The 19,211-nt window shown below is 40.7% G+C and overlaps 2 protein-coding genes across 3 annotated transcripts in view; both read right to left on the bottom strand.

Moving 5' to 3' along the window:
* The window catches only part of LOC146656747 (tetratricopeptide repeat protein 28-like), a 185,458-nt gene extending 171,467 nt beyond the window's left edge, over positions 1-13,991 (bottom strand). For both annotated transcript variants that reach the window (XM_085424517.1, XM_085424519.1), the window contains exons 1-2: positions 13,719-13,991; positions 10,913-11,209 (exon numbers count right to left, since the gene is read on the bottom strand). In XM_085424517.1, coding sequence (XP_085280643.1) covers positions 10,913-11,209; positions 13,719-13,748 — 327 coding nt within the window. In that variant the 5' untranslated portion in view covers positions 13,749-13,991. The remainder of the gene's footprint in view (positions 1-10,912; positions 11,210-13,718) is intronic.
* Positions 13,992-16,236: 2,245 nt separating this feature from the next.
* On the bottom strand, positions 16,237-18,683 carry LOC146656746 (L-serine dehydratase/L-threonine deaminase-like). The gene is made up of 8 exons (XM_085426837.1): positions 18,635-18,683; positions 18,360-18,516; positions 18,179-18,218; positions 17,949-18,088; positions 17,633-17,724; positions 17,017-17,244; positions 16,799-16,923; positions 16,237-16,715 (listed from the first exon to the last, which is right to left on the bottom strand). The coding sequence occupies exons 1-8, from the start codon at positions 18,646-18,648 to the stop codon at positions 16,522-16,524; spliced, it is 990 nt and encodes a 329-aa protein (XP_085282963.1). The 5' UTR covers positions 18,649-18,683; the 3' UTR covers positions 16,237-16,521.
* Positions 18,684-19,211: the final 528 nt, after the last annotated feature.

Here is a 19,211-nt window from a genome sequence, read left to right as displayed (position 1 = left end):
CCTCAGACAAACACTAAAAAATGAGTTGGAAACACTTTTTATTACCATTCATTAACCAGAACAATACGCGTTAAAGTACAGCAGGCTGACCAACTCAAGCTGCAGACGAGACATGCGCAGCCCATTTTTAAGCATGCTTATCCATTAATGTGATGGCTGACTTGTGCCATTTTGAAAATACTACGGAAATGTTATAGGTCTGACCTGGTAAGATTACACTAGGATATGAAGTCGGCACAAGCAGATGCCGTCAGATTGAAAGAAAAACAGTGCAGCATCAGCATCAGCGCCAAAGACGTTTCACTTCTGAACAAAGACTGATATTTTTCCAGACAGCGAAACAGCAACACGTGTGCCTTTTTCTTTAAACAAAGCCTCTGGTTGAATACTAAAATTATGGCTTTTACACAGGAGTCACTTGTCAGATTTGTACACAGAAATACACCAACTGCACTCCATGTTTCCTCTTTTTAGCTAATACTTCTCCCCAGACGTTTCCATTTTTTCGCCGCTGCTGTTGTTGTTTCCCTGTCAAACTCATTATGAGTAGAATGAATTAGAGGGTATCTAGATAAGACACAACAGTGCACACACTCAAACGGCTAATTGCAATAACCTGGCACAAATGAGTAATTTAGCTGCCTAAAAGCAAGCCCTGAGATCTAGAAGGAGCACTTTAGATGAACGAATTAGGCTGAAGGCCATTACACGCCAAGATATTTGGACAGAAAAAGAAGCTTCATCTTTCATTGGGCTGGATTTGAATATTAAACAGTCGCGCCTACCGTCTCGTGGCAAAATCTGCGATCACCGCGGAAGCAGGTTAACATAATCTTGTGCCTGCTGAACTCTTTGTTCCAAACTTTCATTGTTTATTAGAAATTATCTGTCATTAATCATAAACAACATGCCAGTTAAGTCAGTAATTGCAGAAAAATTGTGACCACGCAACTCTTAATGGGCAACATTAGGTCATACTTAAACTGAAGGCTGATTAGATTTCATGTCGCAGTTCCAGATGAGCAATGCAAACAAATAGGACTTTGTTTTTTAGCGATACATTAAGTGATTGCTTCTTAATGAAACGGTGACAGATGTGAAGAGACATATTGCTTTTGTATTAGCTGGCATTTTACAGCGCTGTATTGTGCAGAGTAATGCTGCCTGTTCCTATTTGCAATAACGAGGAGGGATGCCTTTTTTTATTTTTAACTCTCCCACTTAATATAAAGATGCCTTTTGCAGTTGTGACCGATAGAAACGCCGAGGAGAGACGCTCATCTCGTAAAAGCATCGCCTCCCCGGCTGCTGTTCGCCAGTCGCTGTTATCCATCAGTGAGAAAACTGGGAACTATTTACAGACATCTTTTAAGCCCGCAGGGGTGAGTGGGAGATACAATTTGAGTGGAGCATTTCTCAAATAATATTCAGAATGCATTTGGGTGCCTTATTTCAGCAAGTGTAAACAATAATGCAATTCCCTATGGTTTTTGTAATTACAGGTATATAAAAAAAGAAACATTATATTACATTAAAGTGTTCCTAAAGTTTTCCGTTTCTTATTAGAATAAGAAACAGCAAGCTAACTGGATAATGGCAAAGTTTCTGCAATAAACTGAACAGAGAAGTCTTTCAGGACAAGTCTGACACACACCTAAATGTACACATGATTCATTACTTTCATGTAAGCACTATTTTGGTGCTGACTTTCTCACACCACTGCAGTACGTCTTTCCAAAAAGGCCAGTCTGCCACCTGAGAACAACATTAGTGGCACCTTTATCCCTGCCCATTTATTTCACTGGGAGGAAACAGGGCGTATGACTCATGGAAGGACGTTACATCACGAAAAGGTGCTCCATGAAACAGACCGCAGGCTAGACGAGGATTAGTTTCCACTAGGATGTAAGTACAACCCAAACCCAGGCAGTGTACTATAACACAATGCTTTAGTGATGTTATGCATGAGCAGAAAGACGGTTTTTTTTCTTCTTTTTTCTGCTGGATCTGACACAAGAGAAAAAAAACGAGTGTTTCAGTCACCTAAAGTTCAGAAGTGAAGGCAAGAGGACCAGGAAGCCTCTCAGCTCTGCTATTCATCTTGCCATGCTTATGCGGTGTAATGGGCTGCTTGCAGGTTGCTCTCTGCTCTACCCCATTTCCCCAATGGGAGCGCTTCCTCCCTGCAGCAGAGACAGGCTGAGCTAATTCTGGAGACATCCAGGTCTTGAGGCCTGAGCCTTGCTTAGCTTCCAAGTAGGAGGGGCCAGCGTACTACAATATGCAGCTGCTTATGAGACGAATCCCTGCGAGAAAAAAAAAAAGAGCATCCGTGCAACCCTAGGGGTTGTGCGCCAGGAGCAGGGTGCAATTGTTTTTCTCATTTCCTCAGTGTTGTAAAGCTGATCCACTATCAGGTGCAGACTGGTATGCCACGAGCATGGCAACGAGCTGGTTTTCTCTGGCTCTTTTGACATTTCTTCCCATGTAATAGCAGGCGAAAAGCTATTAAGCTGGTAATCAATTTGTGCATTCGGAGGTGAAAAAGCATTCTGAGGGCGCAGAAAATCTTTAACATGATTGAAAGTTTCTTATTTGAGGAGCTTACCTAGGCTGACATGCTGTATTTCCTTTGGGACAAAGAAACCGCTGCTTTTAATTTTCAAATAGCTTATCTGCAAAATGGTTAACGACAAAGAAAGATTTTTGTTAAACTAAAACACACACTGTGGCCAGCAAAGAGAAGACCAGCTACATGAATTCTACTCCCACAGAGGTCGATTATTTTCTTCATAGTGTTACATCCTCACTGCGTACGACTCTGTGGCCTTCTAAAGAAACAAGACAAATCAGCCGTGCTTGACTCAATAGTATAAATGAGCATCTTAAAGAAGATAACACGTAGGCTGAAGAGGAAATGGCATTGCACTCATTTAGAAGAGCTTCCTTTGGCCTGGAAAAAATGTTCATTACTCTATAAAAATGAAGTCCTGTATAAAGCTGTGTATCAAAGGTGGCTGGAATTAAACCATTACTTTAAACGGTCTTACTTGATCCAGCTGTATTAACTAATCATTGAATAATTTCTAACCTTCCTTTTATCTCAAGAATTCTTGAAAGAGTAGCAGTAAAGCAGCTAACTGATCATCTGAGGAGGCATCGTTTATTTGAAGATTTCAGAGCTCATCGCAGTACAAAAACAGTGTAAAGAAAGGTTACAAATGATCTGCTTAAGGCCTCAAACGGTGGACTCATCCTTCTTCTTGTGTTGCTAGACCTCAGTGCAGCATTAAATACTGTCGACCGCAGTATTTTATTACAGAGGTTAGAGGATGCTGTTGTTCATATTGTTCATGTAAATGGGGAGTCTTCTTCACACACTAAAGTTAGTTATGGCGTTCCACAGGGTTCTGTGCTGGGACATTATACATTATACATTATACAAGCTTCCCTTAGGAATTATTATTAGAAAACACTGCATACATTTCCATTACTATGCAGATGACACCCAGCTTTATTTATTTATTAAGCAAGATGAGTTAATTAAAACTGCAGGCATGTGTTGTAAAGACCTGGATTACCTATAATTTACCTCTAAATCCAGTCAAAACTGAGGTTACAGTCCTAGAAATGTATTTAAATGGCACTACCTAGGTCTCCAGTAAAACTGTGAGGAATCTTTGACTCATTCTTGATTAGGATATGTCCTTCAGCATGCACATGATATGTAGGACTCCTTTCATTCATTTACCCAATAGCTCTAAAATTAGGAACATCCTGTCTCAGAGTGATGCTGAAAATGAAAAAGGAGGTCATGCATTTATTGGGGTGTTTTTCCTGACATTGTAGGGTCTTTACTTTACAATATAAACCATACTGAGGCAACTATTGTTGTGAATTTCTGTTATATAAATAAAACTGAGTTGAATTAAAAGCTCTGAGCAAATCCAAAAGAATAAAACCCACAGAGAGTACACTCGAAATTTGTGAAAATGACATTTCTGTAAAGCAGTTAGTAGGTGCTGATGGTGTGTCGATAGGGCCCGGCAGATTATCATCAGAGTGAAATCAGCTCCCAGCTCTGACTCATCTCTGCCCCCTGGACAGTGTGGAGACAGGCAGCTGTGGGGTGAGAGGGAGGTCATCATCACCCACATATCAAACTAAATTACATCACCCTGAAAAGCTCCACTGAAAACTGAAAGCCTGCCTTTGTGAACTTTGCAAGTTCCAGCGATAATGATATATAGTGTACAGATCCTGTGGTTAGTATAAAGAACACACACGAGATATGCTAAATTTCCTCCTTTTTTTTTTTTTTAAACAGCTGGTGTTTCTTTAAAGCAGATTAAATTTTACTAAACACTACAATTTGGTGTGGAGCCTGGGTGGCAGAGAGGAAAACCACTTGGCCACCATCACAGCAACCCAGCTAAGCAGGATTTGGAAAGACTCTGACAAACTGTAAATTTAAAAAAAAAAAAAGGGGGGGGGGGGGGGGGGGAGGAAAAAGCTGCTAAACAGAACATCAACTATCAAATAAGCATATGAGCAAGCCTGGATATATCTTCTATCACTCATATTACAGATCTAATTTACGTGTCGTGACAAAGCTGCAGATGGAGGATGTGAGCTGGTTCTAACAGGATGTGCTCGATGTTTATGCGTTCAATTTTGAGCGAGTTGTCAGCCTGAAAGAGGAGAATGAGATTTGGGATGCAAGTAGCATCCATCAGATTCATAACAATGTCATAGCTCAAGCAAATTTTGTTGCATACTTACTAAATAGTAGCTCATGGGAAAGAAGATGGGCTGACTTGAGAAAGAAGCATCTTTTTGTAAAATGAGTAGCAATGAAGCAACAGTGTTGTGGATACCACGTAAGAGGGAGCAACACAGTCGCGTAAGTAAGTACAAGTTCCAGCTCATCTGCGTAAAGAATGACACAGCTGCCAAGGACGTGCTGCTGAAATTAAAACAGCCGACATGTGTGTGTGTGTTTGTGTGTGTGGTCACTTTCCCTCCATCACGGTGCATATGTGCTGTACTGCTTAGCCGCAGCGGCCTTCTAAAGGAAAAAGTCAGAATTTAACTGCTCCCGCTTATTTCACAGATTTTCCAGACAAATAATTTCAGGTTTGTGCCCACTAGCGCCAACCCTCTGTCCGTCCCGGCCTCCCTGGCCTATAATTATATGCCATTCATTTGATTTGTTCATTAGGTCAACCCTCGGCTGGGTAGAAGCGAAACGGAACCCTCTTATTAGTGGTTCATAGCGCTACTCTCTCCATGGTAAGTGGAAAATAAGAGTGGGAGAGAGGAAGCTGGCTGGAAGATTTCTCTTTTTCCCTTTTTTGTAACCTGATTGCACCTCCTGATGATGAGAGGCAGCGGGGAAATTGCGCATACTGTGATACAATTGAAGATTACCAACGCCTATTCCAAAAAAAAAAAAAAAAAAAAAAAAACAACACAACAGTGGCATGAAGTCATAAAACCTCTAACACGCTCATTCGAACTTTTTCTAACATTTTTGGACATTTTTCCTGACTTTTCAGTAGATATGAAATTCCTCCTTCATTCTTACCCCGTATTCAATTATAAATGTCGGAGCTCTTTCTGCAACCTCTGAAAATTCGCACTAATTAAATCAAACAGTTACAATCATGAAGTGTGCCTCGTCACTGCAGCGGGATCTTCTAACAGATATGCTGCTTTAGATGAGATCATCTGCCCCATGTTTCTCTATAACTCAATAATCTGACAACATGGTGCACAGTATAATGAGTCTCTGCTGTCTATTGGTATTCTCAGGACTAACTAGAGGCATTCATATTGTATAATTATTTATTCATAACTTTGGGAAGGTATGCAGGTTGATGTCCTCTGTTTCTTCAAATCAAACCAGCTCACGCTAACCATAAATATGCATCAAAGGATATTATTAATATTAATTCACACACAGCGTGGCATCCGAGTGAAGATCAGAATTTAGCATTTATTTTTACATTTCATTCTTCTACTTACATTTTGCAGGCAGTTTGTGGGGTGATCCAGTACAGTATATGAGCAAACTCACCTGTGCAATACACTTATATTAATTATCTTAAAATAACGGCATATCCTAATTGCATTTTTAGGTTTTTGATATTTTAAAGTATTGATCAAAGGTCTTGAGTGAACCCTCATTTCTTTATATTTTGATTCCAAGGAGCCCGACTTTTCTATGATTTTATTCTTCGGGCTTTCTAAAGATCTTTCATCTTTTCTCGGGACGTTGGCTTCTTTACATATTGACTCATTTTCGGTTCAGTCCCTGTAGCCGACCCTTATCAGAGGCATGTTTTTGTCGTTGTTTATGAATCATTTAAGCATTAAAAATGCATCTAACTCAGGGGGTGAAAAGTGTTGTGTTTACACATAACAACAACAACAACAGCAACTTAGCAAAGGATCAATTTTAATTTGAATCTTTGGGCATTTTGTTACTAGCAGCATGTTGCAAAAAAACATCGTTTGTTCATATTTTTATTTGTTGAATCTTTGAAAAAAGCCAAAGATAACACAGTTTGACAGGAATAAATACTATTTTGCACCAAGATGGTTCTCAAAGAGCCCAAAACTTACATTCAGTGTCCTTCAAGAAGCCTGGAGATGACTACAAGACAAATAACACAAAAGTTTGCCTAAGAGACTTCAGGCTGTGTTGAAGAATAAAGGTGGTCATAGCAAATACAGATTTTCAAGGTCTTTATAATTGCACCAAGTCTGTTTTTCTCTTATATACTGCATTTCCATGCTTGTTTGTCCATGTTTTAATAACTAAGAATCCATACAGATACACGCAGCCAAAGATGCCAGTTTTGTTTATGATGTTCTTGTTGTTTATTTCCCTGTTTGCACCAGAGAAGCTCCATCATAGAAAATAATTGAACAGCTTTAACGACTTTCAGCTCTTCTTCACACAGTCTTTGAACATTTAACAAGTCCAAAATTGATGTGGCACAACAGATAAACACCGGCCACTGGCATGAGCGAATCTCATCTTATCAGTCAAAACAAGGCGGGTTCCGATGCCTGGCCAATAAATCGGCAACTGATCCTGAGCTGATGGTGTATCATTAACTTTTTTTTAAGGCATGTATCCATGAACCTAAATGCTTTAACCAAATAAGCATTTACAGCTAAGGAAAAAGTCACCGAAAATATTATATTCCATCCTACAGAGGGCAGTGCCAAATCTCATGCAGAGCCATTCGACAGCAGAGAAATGTCACTCAAAGCCACAATCACCAACATTATGATAGTGCTGACAAACCAGTCATTTCCACTGAAACCAGAAGGCCATCCAAAAACTCCTTGTTGACATAATTCAGTGTGGATAACACGCAAACTGACTGATTGAGTCATCCAGCCAGTGAGACCCCAAAAAGGCTACTGAGCAGAACGGCATTCAAATGTAGACAAACTGAGTTTCTTTAATGAATCCACGCATACCATATTGTAATCTTCCTGCACTATGACAAAAACCTTCTCTGCTCTTCAAACATAGACTCACACATTATTTCAAAAGACTTTTGCCAGCTTACAGAAGCTTTAGTCCATTAATCAGCATGAAAATAACAGCACCAGTAACCAAGATGCAATTAAATCCACATTACAGGTGGTGTGAATGAAAGCACAAAGAAAAGCACGAGAGCTGTGACAACTCTCCCCGTGATATCAAAAGCTAGTTTCTTTATTCTGTACACACACCGAGATTAGATGAGAGCTGCTTTAACGGACAGTCATACCAACAGGGAAGCATTACACCCCAGTGGTTTTCATCCACATGAAAAGTAGAGCACCGCTGAGAGTGGCAAAAGATGAGGTCTTCAAATCATACGCACACACACAATGCCTTTCTTCCTGTGACAGCAAACTCCCGTGTCATCACCCAACGCCGCAGGAAACAGAAGCTTTATGCTCCATCAGGGTGTCAGCATCCACTCCTTACGCATTTACTGGATATGGTGCTGCTGTAATTAAAGTCCCCTTTCAGCACTCCACACACCATGACCTTTTCCATTGCAAACACTCATTGTCTCAGTTAAACCCAAGGCCTCTCTATTGGGACATAAATGGACATTTTAAGCTGCTGAAGAAGAAAAATGGATTGAAATAAATGTGTTTAAAAAAAAAAAAAGAAGAAGTGTGGCAGCCTTGTGTGAAAAATGAGGCTTGATGGTTTTTCACCACCATTATGAGTGGGTGTAATCTGCAACTTTGGCAATAAAGATTTGAAGAGACGGAATACCCATGACAAGTGCCATCATAACCTGTAATCAGAAGATATGCAAATGATAGAGATGTTTCCCCTGATACTTCGGTGCCAGTTGTCTTCTGGGTCCCCAGGAACTCTCCTGTCAGCGCTCAAGTAGGAGAATAGGAGTGATGACAGAAAGGCCTGTTTGTTTAACATGTCACTGGAACAGCAGTGCTGAGAGGGGGAGAGCAGATGGAGGAGAAGAGCAGCAACGGATTTCCATCTAGAAAAGAGCATTGTCCTCTCAGTCGCGAAAAGACACTTGAGGCGCAGAAAAGGATGACAAAACGCTCACTGCGAGCAGATGCCGAAAGGTTTGCCATCTTACGGTGATGCCACACACTCGGCGTGTCGATCAAAAAGTTTGCAAGACTATCATTCCCTTTGTTCTTCCATATCAATAATGCACAGCAAAAGACACGCCATTGTACGCCGCAGTTTCCCTCCATCACTGGCTGCAGATTAAAAATGTGCGCAGACACAACGCGTGAGCCCCGTGTCTACGAAATGGCACCCTATTTTGTTCTCATTTAAGCTTTTTATATTCAGTAAGAGGGAGAGGTACAAAGAGCCTAAAGCTGTCTTGGGTCATTAAACCCCACATTTTCTTTCTTCTTTCAGAATGTGTTACAGCAAGGAAAGCTGACAGATTAGACAGGGAGCTCCTTCACAGGCTGGCTGTGGGCTTCAGGAGGGTGGGCTGCAGCGCGGGGCTCGGGGCAGCAAAACCACGCCTGTCACCGTTTGATGGGCCAGTGCAGAAGTGCAGTCATAGGGAGGTATGATTGATGATATTATGTACTCACACAGGATCTGAATGCCAGCACACTCCTGTGATTTAATCCCTGTTCTTTCATCAAACATCGAGCCACAGCAGATAGACTGCACTCCACCAAGCCCTTCTTTCCCAGAGGCCAACACCATGAGTGTCAAGGCAGATATTACGAATCTTTTCTTTGAATCATGAGTTGTAATTTGTACAACTATTCATTCATAATCAGCAGAGTGGATTAAAAAAACGTGAGTAAAAGAGGCTAAATTCTTTTTTAATGTATCAAAACATCAACCTATACATTTTTCATGCAGGAAAGTTTGCTTTCACAAATGCTCTACCTTAATCTTTTATTAAACACACTAATTCAGAGGACAGAAAAAAAGCATCAAGGAAATTAAAGTGGCTGCTGTTTTGTTCTGCACATAAAAAAAAACCCTTGAAAATCTATTCCGGTTTGACGAGACTGCCCCCTAGTGGTGAGTCGAGAGATTTAATTTCTGCAAAGCAATATTGTGTAATTTTTAATACATTGACATAAATCCCTTTGTTTCCTGTTGCAAACTAAGACACAGGGGTCAAATTATACATCAACATCACGATGAACAAAAGCCCGGGCACGAGAGTGAAAACTGTCAAATGGCAGTAAATCCAGGCTGAGCAGAGCTACACAGATTAAGCGAACCATCCCCCAAGTCAGACCACAAAGAGTTCATTGTACTTGGATAGCGTGTAAAAAGGAGGCGAACGATTTTGGCAGTGATTTTCAATTATAGTTTGGTCTCAAAGGCCTCAGAGGTTCTGTGAAATTTCTCCCACTGTACGAGATGCAAGAGAGAAAAGTGACACCATAAAGTCAAGACTACTGTTACAGAAATTTATAATATCAAGTGAAATATATCGGACTAGCCGGAGCACACGATCACAACAACAGAAGTATAAAAAGCTACAGTAAACAATAGGTGTGTTTAAGGCTGTACTCAAAGTCCACAGACAATGGGACAGGACGCACACGTTACCGACATAATAAGAAGTGACAGTGTCAGCTCTCACTGCAATGACACACTTTCACAGAGGAGGAAACCTACCTGAGCAAACGAAGACGCACAACCTCAGATCAAAGAAGAGGTGGCCGCTGATGCATCATTGGTAGCGACAAATTATCATCAATACCACTCTACCACATTATCATCAATCTCTCGCTGGAGAGACAAAAGTTTCTCTGTGTGCTAAATCACGAAATCGATGCATTTCTATCACTGAGAGGAATTGGTCTGCTAGTGATCTCTGTGGCTGAGTAATGTGAAATCTATCGCAGGTTAGTCCACGTGGCTTGGACAAGATCAAAGACAAGACCCCAGAAAAGTTTGTATTGATCAGAAGCCACAAGGTTGAAACTGAAGGAGTGGAAACGTGATGGGGATTTGATACACTTTAAACTAAAGATAAATGATCTCATTTATGTGAGCAAAGACAGCAATGCAATGAAAATATAACTATGTGGCTACTTCATTACCAGCTGCGCTGAAAAAGCTGCCTCTGCTGCCAGCAGTTTTTATAAAAAGATGTTTTTTAAGAAGCACATTTGGCACGTGACACATTTCAATCTGTGCCGCTTAGATAACCCAGTTTAGATTTAACCTTTGACATTCGTGGCGATGACACTCTATTTGTGCGCTAGTCAATGATTTCTATTAAAAAACATCAAATGGGAGATGTAGCGTGAACAGTTGTTTAGTTCACTTCTTATGTTGTTTTATTTTGCAATAAATAAAATTAAAAAAGCCCCTCGTTCTGAGAATCCACAGCTTTTTAGGCTGTTGAGGTGCACTTACCTTTGGCCACTTGGGATTAAGCTCACAAGCTTTCTCAGCATCTTCCAGAGCTGCTTGGTGTTGGCCCAATTTGAGAAAAGCCGCTGAACGGTTACTGTACAGGATGCAGTTCTGTGAGTCGACCTGCAGTGCATCACTGTACAAATGAACGGCTGCCTGAAAGTCACCTCGCTGACACGCCTCATTGCTCTGCTGCACTTTCTCCATGAACTCAGCTTTGCTCAGACCGTACCTGGCCCCGTCGTTTCCAACGCACCGGATAGGTCTGCCCGCTGTCCGAGAACCGAAGATTGAAAACTGGAGAAAAGGACAGGGAGCAGCCGGAGAGCTTTGATCAGTCTGACTGAAAAAAAAACCCCACAACACTTAACCAAGAGGAATTCCATTAAGCAGAGACCTCGGTGAGTGTTTTTCCAAGGCCGATATTTTAAGCTGTCATAGTCGGAAAAACACAAGTGAAGCAAATTTCATTAATGATGGCTCAGTTCCATTAAGTGTCCTGCAAGGCCACGACAGTGAGCCAACACGCACACTAAAAGGACCTTGGAAGTGGCTCATTTAAATGGAACACAGTCATTTTTATTGTGATCAATTACACCTGTGCTTTTGCTTCTGCAACATGCCAAAAATGTCTGCTGCCCACTGCTACCACTGCAGCACTGAGAACATGCACCTGAAGCACAAGGGACCGTTAATGAATGAAATGAATATGAAGCAGGGTGTTTTTGAAAGAGTGCATGACCCAGAGTCTATGCCAAACTCCTGTGTGCCAAAATAAAATGCATGTGCTTTGGTATTTGAGCTCAATAAGCCCTTTTCACGGCAGATATTTTGACGTGTCACATCAGGACACGGGTGCAATTTAGAACATTACTGCCAGCTGAATTGCAAGTGAGGCTCGGAGCCTCATTTTTGTGCATGCTAGCTTAGCGATATGGCCTCTGGAGAAACTGCTGTCTGTGATTCTTCCTGCTGTGTCATGTGTTGCGAGGTTGTGATCCTCGTAGTATGTAAATAGTGCAGCTTCAACTCTTGCAGATGTGTTGCTGCAATATGACTCAAGTCAAAAGTTGACACAGCATGAGGGCCAAAGTAAAACACTTTATAAGGCATCTGTTGTTTTTACAGTTTAAATAAAGGTTGTATAAAACAATCAGAGCTGTGCAAAACCATTGCAGACAACATTTTCTGTCTTTAGCTGCAAACTTTAATTATTTCTGCACATGTGTTAACTTTAAATGAAAGCACAGTTTGTCATGATGTCACTCATTACCAAGTAACCTTTTATCTTCAACTTCCCAGAGTCCACAGCTGTTCTTCTTTCACACTTTTTTATTACAGCGTTACACATAGCGGTTTAAAGAACAACATCACTGTGACGTTCAGCCTAATAAAGACGTCTTCACTGCACTGCAAAATTTCCTACCACAGCAAATATAATATATGTGTTAGTGCAAGGCTTTCTCCCTGTCCCTCTTTATTTTCCACTCTTGCACTAAAACAGCAGGAAGACCAACTGTACTGACTCAGATCTTACTAACTGCAACAAACCGGTAAGCATCTGATTGATTACAGTAAGTAGGAGAGCGTCGTGTCCGTTTAACAGGGACGGCTGGCTGAGTATTACTGAATCATGAAATTCATCTCGGGCTGCCTGGCTTTTGGGCTTGCTTCCATTATACCTCTTTCTCACCACACCTCCTCGGACTGAATTCTGGGATAGGGCTGGCTTGGTAATTACTTCCAGAGGCCCAGGGAGTAGAAGCAGCAGAAAAAAAAGAGTGCTTCTATGACAACCGTTAAATAATCTTTTGTATCACATGACAACAGAGAAAAGATCATGGTTTTATATGTGTGTGTGTGTGGGGGGGGGGCATCTCGTTTTTCTATTGCACCTCTAAGAGCAAATTCAGCACCTGAGGTTTGATAAATCCGTGTACGGTAAACCTCTGGAGGTTTTTAAAGATTTTTTCTTCTTCTTTGTCTTTCTTTTTGTGTGTGTGTATATAAATACATATAAACCATAGCTCACCTTTCAGAAACACACAAACAGGCTGAGTTTGTGACATCTGCAACACAACCAACACTATCGCCAAGCCTGACATTCAAAGGTTTGCTCCCAAAGGAGAGGCAGGAGAGGCATCTATTATGGATTAGTGCTTCCAAGGCCCAAGAGAATGCAGGTTTTGACAGAAAAGTCCGCTCTCTGCTGTCTAATCTGCTACAACATACAGAGGGGGGGCTGCCCACTGCATGTGGGCAGCACTGGGCAGGAAGGGTGGAGAGTGAGAGATAATGAAAGCCTACATCAATACAGAGGACACCCTAACAACGTAATCATAAGGAGACAGAGATAGGGAAAGCAACTTATCTCTCCTACTGTAATGTAGTCCAGACTGCAGGATGGTCACAGTTCTCCTGGAGGAACTGTGTGGATTTGCTCTCGTTAATACACAGAAACTCTCTACCACTGTAAAGTCTTCTGTTCGTGCAAAAACTAAATAAATGTGCTCCAAGTTAATGTTGGAATCGAGCGATATTCAAATCAGATTTACGCTGGTTATTATGTGCACTGGGACAGCCCACACATCCAGTGTGCAGAACAGTGCTGTATGCATGACTGGAAAATCGATAGAGGTCTTTTACGAGGTTTTCACAGAATGGTCATTTGGTATTTCCTGTCCAGGACGCGGAGTAAAAAAGTAATCCGGGGGCAATAAAATACCAACAAGTTGGAAAATGACAGCTGGCATGACAGCCTACGAAAGAGTCGTTTTAGGTTTTTTTTTTAATACATATAATTTACCTTTTCTTTCAGAGTCGCTTGCTTCTCCATCCCGTTTGCCTGCGACGGGTTATCGCTCTCATCCCATCACACTCTTTGTTGACTTTGTGACTGTTTACGCAACGAGAACTCTTCCAAGCGTCGCCAAAAAAGTCCACGTTGCAGCGAAAGAGTTGACAAAGTGCGAGGAAAGGCTGAAAAACGGAGCTGTGTGGCTGTTCAGGAGAAACTTTTTTTCTCAAGGAAAGTGCGCCATGTTGTCAAATCTTTTCCTTTTTTCTTTTTTTTTCTTGTCTTTTTTCCCCCTGTTGCCATAGCGGATTTTCTGAGCGCTGCCGCGCACAGAGAGGCAGGGAGATCTGCAGGAGACGGGGGAAGAAAAATCCAGATAATAATGTGTTACTTGGGACATTTTTAGGGGGGCATTTACATAGTAGAACTAAAATCAAATGTGTCGGGTTTTTTTTTTTTTTCTTTTTTTTTTGGTGAGGCCGGTAAAGTTCTGCTGTAGACCGGGGAGGGTAAATATGCATTCACCTTGTGCAGTCACCAGAGGCACTCCCTTCAGGTCATATTGTTGGGACTTCCGTGTAGGGCCACGTGGATTGGGAAATCGGTTTGAACTGTTTATTTGCCATTTGACTGTTGAGGTTATGCTGACATGTAAATAATGTAATAATAGACAGTGAGGCGCTGATCAGATAATGCCATTAAAAAGCCAACAAAAATATAACCATTACTGCATGCGAGGCCTACCTAGGTTAACCCCTATAACCCTGTATCTGAACCCACTCAGTCACAACTCAATAAACTATAACCACAAATAAAAATGTTTCTTAACACTCAATAATACAGCTGTAGCTAGTCATTTTAAAAGCAACACCCCTATATCAGGTCAGACACAATCAGGTGGCGAAGCTGGGTTTACCTGTGTAACAATATTATTCCCTGTTTTCCAGAGATGGCGTTGATGATGAAGTTCACACAGTTTTTGTTTGCAATCATCAAATATCGATTTTTGTTTATTGGATGCATGAATCCAAAAGCCTTGCAGATGAAGTTGTAACACATTTTTCTAATACTTGTTTTAGTATCAGTGCAGTGTAGCATTGAGATATTATGTTACATTTTTAAATCTAGGGCTTGAAATTATTATATGAACATATGGGTAAATTTTCACTTATTAGTGTGGACTATGAGGAAATAAATATAAAGCTTTGACGTTGCACTCTTCACATGAGCAAATTAACTTAACAATCGCATCACGAAGGCTACTTTTTAGATTCTTTTTTTTCCAATCAGATCTGTGGCTTAGATATATTCTCATAAAGACTGAAAATAAAATAGGACTTTTAAGTAATTAATTCATTATGTGCAATTCCTCACCAACAGATGGTGTAACAATCCTTCACGGAGAAGCTTTAGGCCTTTAAAAAGTTTTTAATCCTTTTCACTCAAAAAGAAATATTCGTGTTAGCTGTTGTAAAAACTGCCATTGCTGTGTTGTCCTAACTAAACATTTTTGCATTCTTGATTTCTTAAAAGCTTGGAGTTTGAATCTTGCTCAGTTTTGAGTATAAATTAAAAGTTGCAGTAAGGTGAAAAAGTGTTGAGCTACCCATTTCTTTATCGTTTGCTAAGAAAATAGGAAATAAATGGAGCGATTTATTGAAACATTGAAAAAAAGACATGGAGATGCAGTATATAAGGTATAAAGAGACTTTTTACAATTGTAGCGCACTTGGTAATCAATATTTGGTATGCCCACATTTATTCTCTAACATAACTCTCTTAGACAAGCTTGAGTAATCTAAAATAGTTCTTCATGCTGTTTTTACTACACTGGCAGTGTGTTTGGCATCAGTCATGTTGAAAAATGAAGCCACTGTCATTCAAAATCCTTTTCAGATGGTATTACATGTTTGATCAAATTCTGAATGTACTTTTCTGTGTTCATAATTCCATCAGTTTCAACAAAAATCCCAAACATCACTGGCTGAAATTTAGCCTCAAACTATCCCCTACATATGAATGACAAGACCTGTTGACACTGATTTTCAGCCCAGTTCTTCTTTTTTAATCCTCTACTTGTTCAGCTTGCTTAAAATTTTTAAGGAAATGCTGCACACCATGCTGTGATGTTCCAGATTTTGGGCTAATAGCTCTTTGGGAATCAGCTTGTTGGTGCAAGAAAATATATATTTTATGCCAATCAAACTGTTGATTAACTCTCGAGAGCTATTGCTCAAGACAGTTTTTTAAATTACAATAAATAAATAAATAAATACAGTGGCTTTTTGCAAGTAAAATACAAAGAAATCAAAGGTGGCTCAAGACTTTTGGCCAATACGGTAAATTGAAGAACTTGTTAGTTTTAAGACAAAGAACAGAACTATAGTTTAAAATAAAGAATAGTCTGAAATTTGGTTATTTTTAAGGCCAATAACTAATAAATAATTAGACCTGGGTTTTTTTTTCACATATTTTATGGTGAACAGTTACACACTGAGTGAACTGTTTTACGTCAAATGGAGTTTTGTGCATCTTTACTAAATTTTCATGTTGGTGCCTAACATACAGTCAGTATACACCACATATATACCATATGTAACGGCCCTACAAACAAAACATACTAAATACAAATCAAATGCAGCTTAAATGTGGGTTAAATTATTGTTTTTCAGACAGACCTTATAAACAGAAACACAATTAATAAACATATCCCATACAAGTACTTATAATATATTACAGAGAGTAAAATAGGGTTTAGGGTTTGTGAGCAGGTGGGGAAAAGGAAGAAAGGTCAGGAAAACTCAGGGTGAAGTTAAATAATGCCAAGCTGCTTTTTCAACTTGTTCAGTTGCTCCAAGCTGATGTTGTTGCCGCCACACACCACAATGATCACAGGGCCCAGGTGCTGCGGCAGCTTGCGCTCATCCCTCAGCCTTTTGATAATGCCACTGTACACCGCTGCCAGAGCAGCACCACAGGCAGGCTCCACCAGGATCTTCTCATCATCTGCAGAGGCAGAATATCAGGAGAGATCTGTGATCAGATCGGTCATTTCAAATCTGTTGTTTGTCTCTTCAGGTTGTACTCACCCACAAAGCGTTCAACAGCTTTCACAGCCTCCTGGTCTGTGACTACTTCTGACAGAATCGGGTGTTCTTGTGACAGTTTCATTGTCTGCGCTGAGACCTTTGCCACGCCCAGTGTGGTTGCAACACTGTAGAGTATAATACAAGGCCGCTGTTCACCACCAGTCCAAACATTTGTTGACACCCTTATTTTTTTTAGTTAATTAGCTAATCAGCAGTACCTTGTAATCGCAGGTAAAGTCACATGCTCTCCAGCCTCCATGGCTGCATGGAGGCTATGTGCACCCATAGTTTCCATGGCTACAACAGGGACGTCAGCCCAGTTGGCGCGACGCAGTCCCTCCACCACCCCATTCAGCAGGCCCCCGCCTCCCACTGACAGCACTATCGCTCCTGGCTTCTCCTTCAGGTCGTGCTCCAGCTCCTTCACCAGAGATGTGTGGCCTTCCCTTTGTACACAAACGCAAGCTGTCAGTTTCTAGAAACTCAGCACTGATTTTGCTTTAATGCACAGCAATATAGGAAATCTCTGCATGGTGCAGCCTGGTTTATAAAGCTTGGTTGTGGCATATGATTATCAAATGCCAATAATATACCAAGTAACCCATAATTTCAATAATTTATGGTTAAGCTTAACACTTTGAATGTGACATCTCAAACAAATTAGTTATCTGACAACCTCCCCCAGAATAGCTGTGATAACATACATCTTGCCACATCATCTCATTTACTCCTTGCAACTGCTCTGTTCATGCATGATAAGACAGGTGTCACAGTTACAGAAGGCTAATGTAAACACAGTCACAGCTCCGAGGATGCCAACTGAAGCCATCTTACCAGATGAGGGGATCATCAAAGGGAGGGATGTATATCCAGCCAGCGTTGTTTGCCACAAGCTCCTGTCCGTATGCAATGCCTTCATCTACATTCTGTGGAAAAGAAAACATACAAATGATCTGGTATATCTCCCCCCCCCCACCCCCCCCCCACCAAGTTCCCTTCAATCAATGAAAACCATTTAATAGTCATCTTGTATTCTAAATGTAACCTGTGGGTTAATAAAATGAAGCATATTCATTCAGAATCTACCACCCTCGTACATTCATTTGTTCTGGGAAAAAGTAAAAAAGTGACTGAGGAACATTTAACTAACCTTGCCATGAATGATCACAGTGGCTCCCTCATCCCTCATTTTCTCCACTGTTATGTTCGGTGTGACGTTTGGGACAATGATAGTTGCAGGAACCCCGAGCTTGCGGGCAGAATAAGCTGCTGCCATGCCGGCATTTCCTCCTATTGAAACAAACAAACAAACAAACAAACAATTAAATTAGACACACTGAATGCATCAATATGGTAAAGTAGAGACTGTTGTATTCTCACCTGAACAGCAGACAAATCGCTCATATCCTCGCTCTGCCAGCTACAAGGAAACCCATAACAAACATGTCAACACAGAATTCATGAGCCAGTAAACTGACCCTTGCCGGTTCCTTTCACTCCCGACAAGATCCTCTTTCAAATGCAGGGGAAATCAAATCATTGCCAGATAGGAATTACTCACCGTTTTGCACAGGTGACCGAGGCCCCTGATCTTGAAGGATCCTGTCGGTTGCGACGAATCCAGCTTGAGGTAAATAGAGGTCCCGGCCAGTTTGGTCAGGGCAAGGCTCTCCCTCACTGGAGTGGCCACGTGAAGATCCTGCTGGGTCTTCATTTCACTTTGGACCAAAGGGCAAGCAAAAAGATCAAAAATTTAAAACATCAACCTAAAAAAATTACAAAATATCAATTCACAATGCGGTCATTTATACGAGAAGAACACAGGTTTCAGCTCACCTAGTTGTAGACATGTTTCCCTGAATATTACAGATCCTGTGGATCCTTATTCTTGTGTCTCTTTATCACTAAAATTTGTCAAATTTATGTAGCACTTGTCTGTGGACTTGACAAACCAAACCCATTTCTCAACCAATCAGCATTGCTCATTCAGACCAGACTCCTCCCAGTCATGATGAGGATGAGACAACCCAAAAGTGAATGACTTTCTGATTGCAAGCACAATTTTTGTGAAATGTGCTTATTATTATGTAATTATTATAACAATCTGAGAACCAAATCATAGAAAAAACACAACCTCCTGCTTAGTACTGATACAGTTGGGAAAGAATATTAAAAAAAAAAAATGTCCACAAAGTAGATGTTATTAAAAACAGTTCCCCGTTATTAGATGCCTAGTTTCATCTTGTTCTTGTTTTATTTGAATCTACCCATGATGGATTTACTTTCTCTCTCCCATCTAAAGGAGTTGGACACAGTGCTGGCATCCCCAATCACCAACAAACAAAGGCAGGCACTGAGTGTGAGTCATTGTGTCACAACTGAATTTCCAAAAAACTGTCTGAAGACATGGTTA

This window comes from Rhamphochromis longiceps, linkage group LG12, assembly GCF_057381845.1.
Source record: "Rhamphochromis longiceps isolate RC_006_pf linkage group LG12, R_longiceps_female_GT1.1, whole genome shotgun sequence".
NCBI lineage: Eukaryota > Metazoa > Chordata > Actinopteri > Cichliformes > Cichlidae > Rhamphochromis > Rhamphochromis longiceps.
This window is presented reverse-complemented; position numbering and strand designations above follow the sequence as displayed.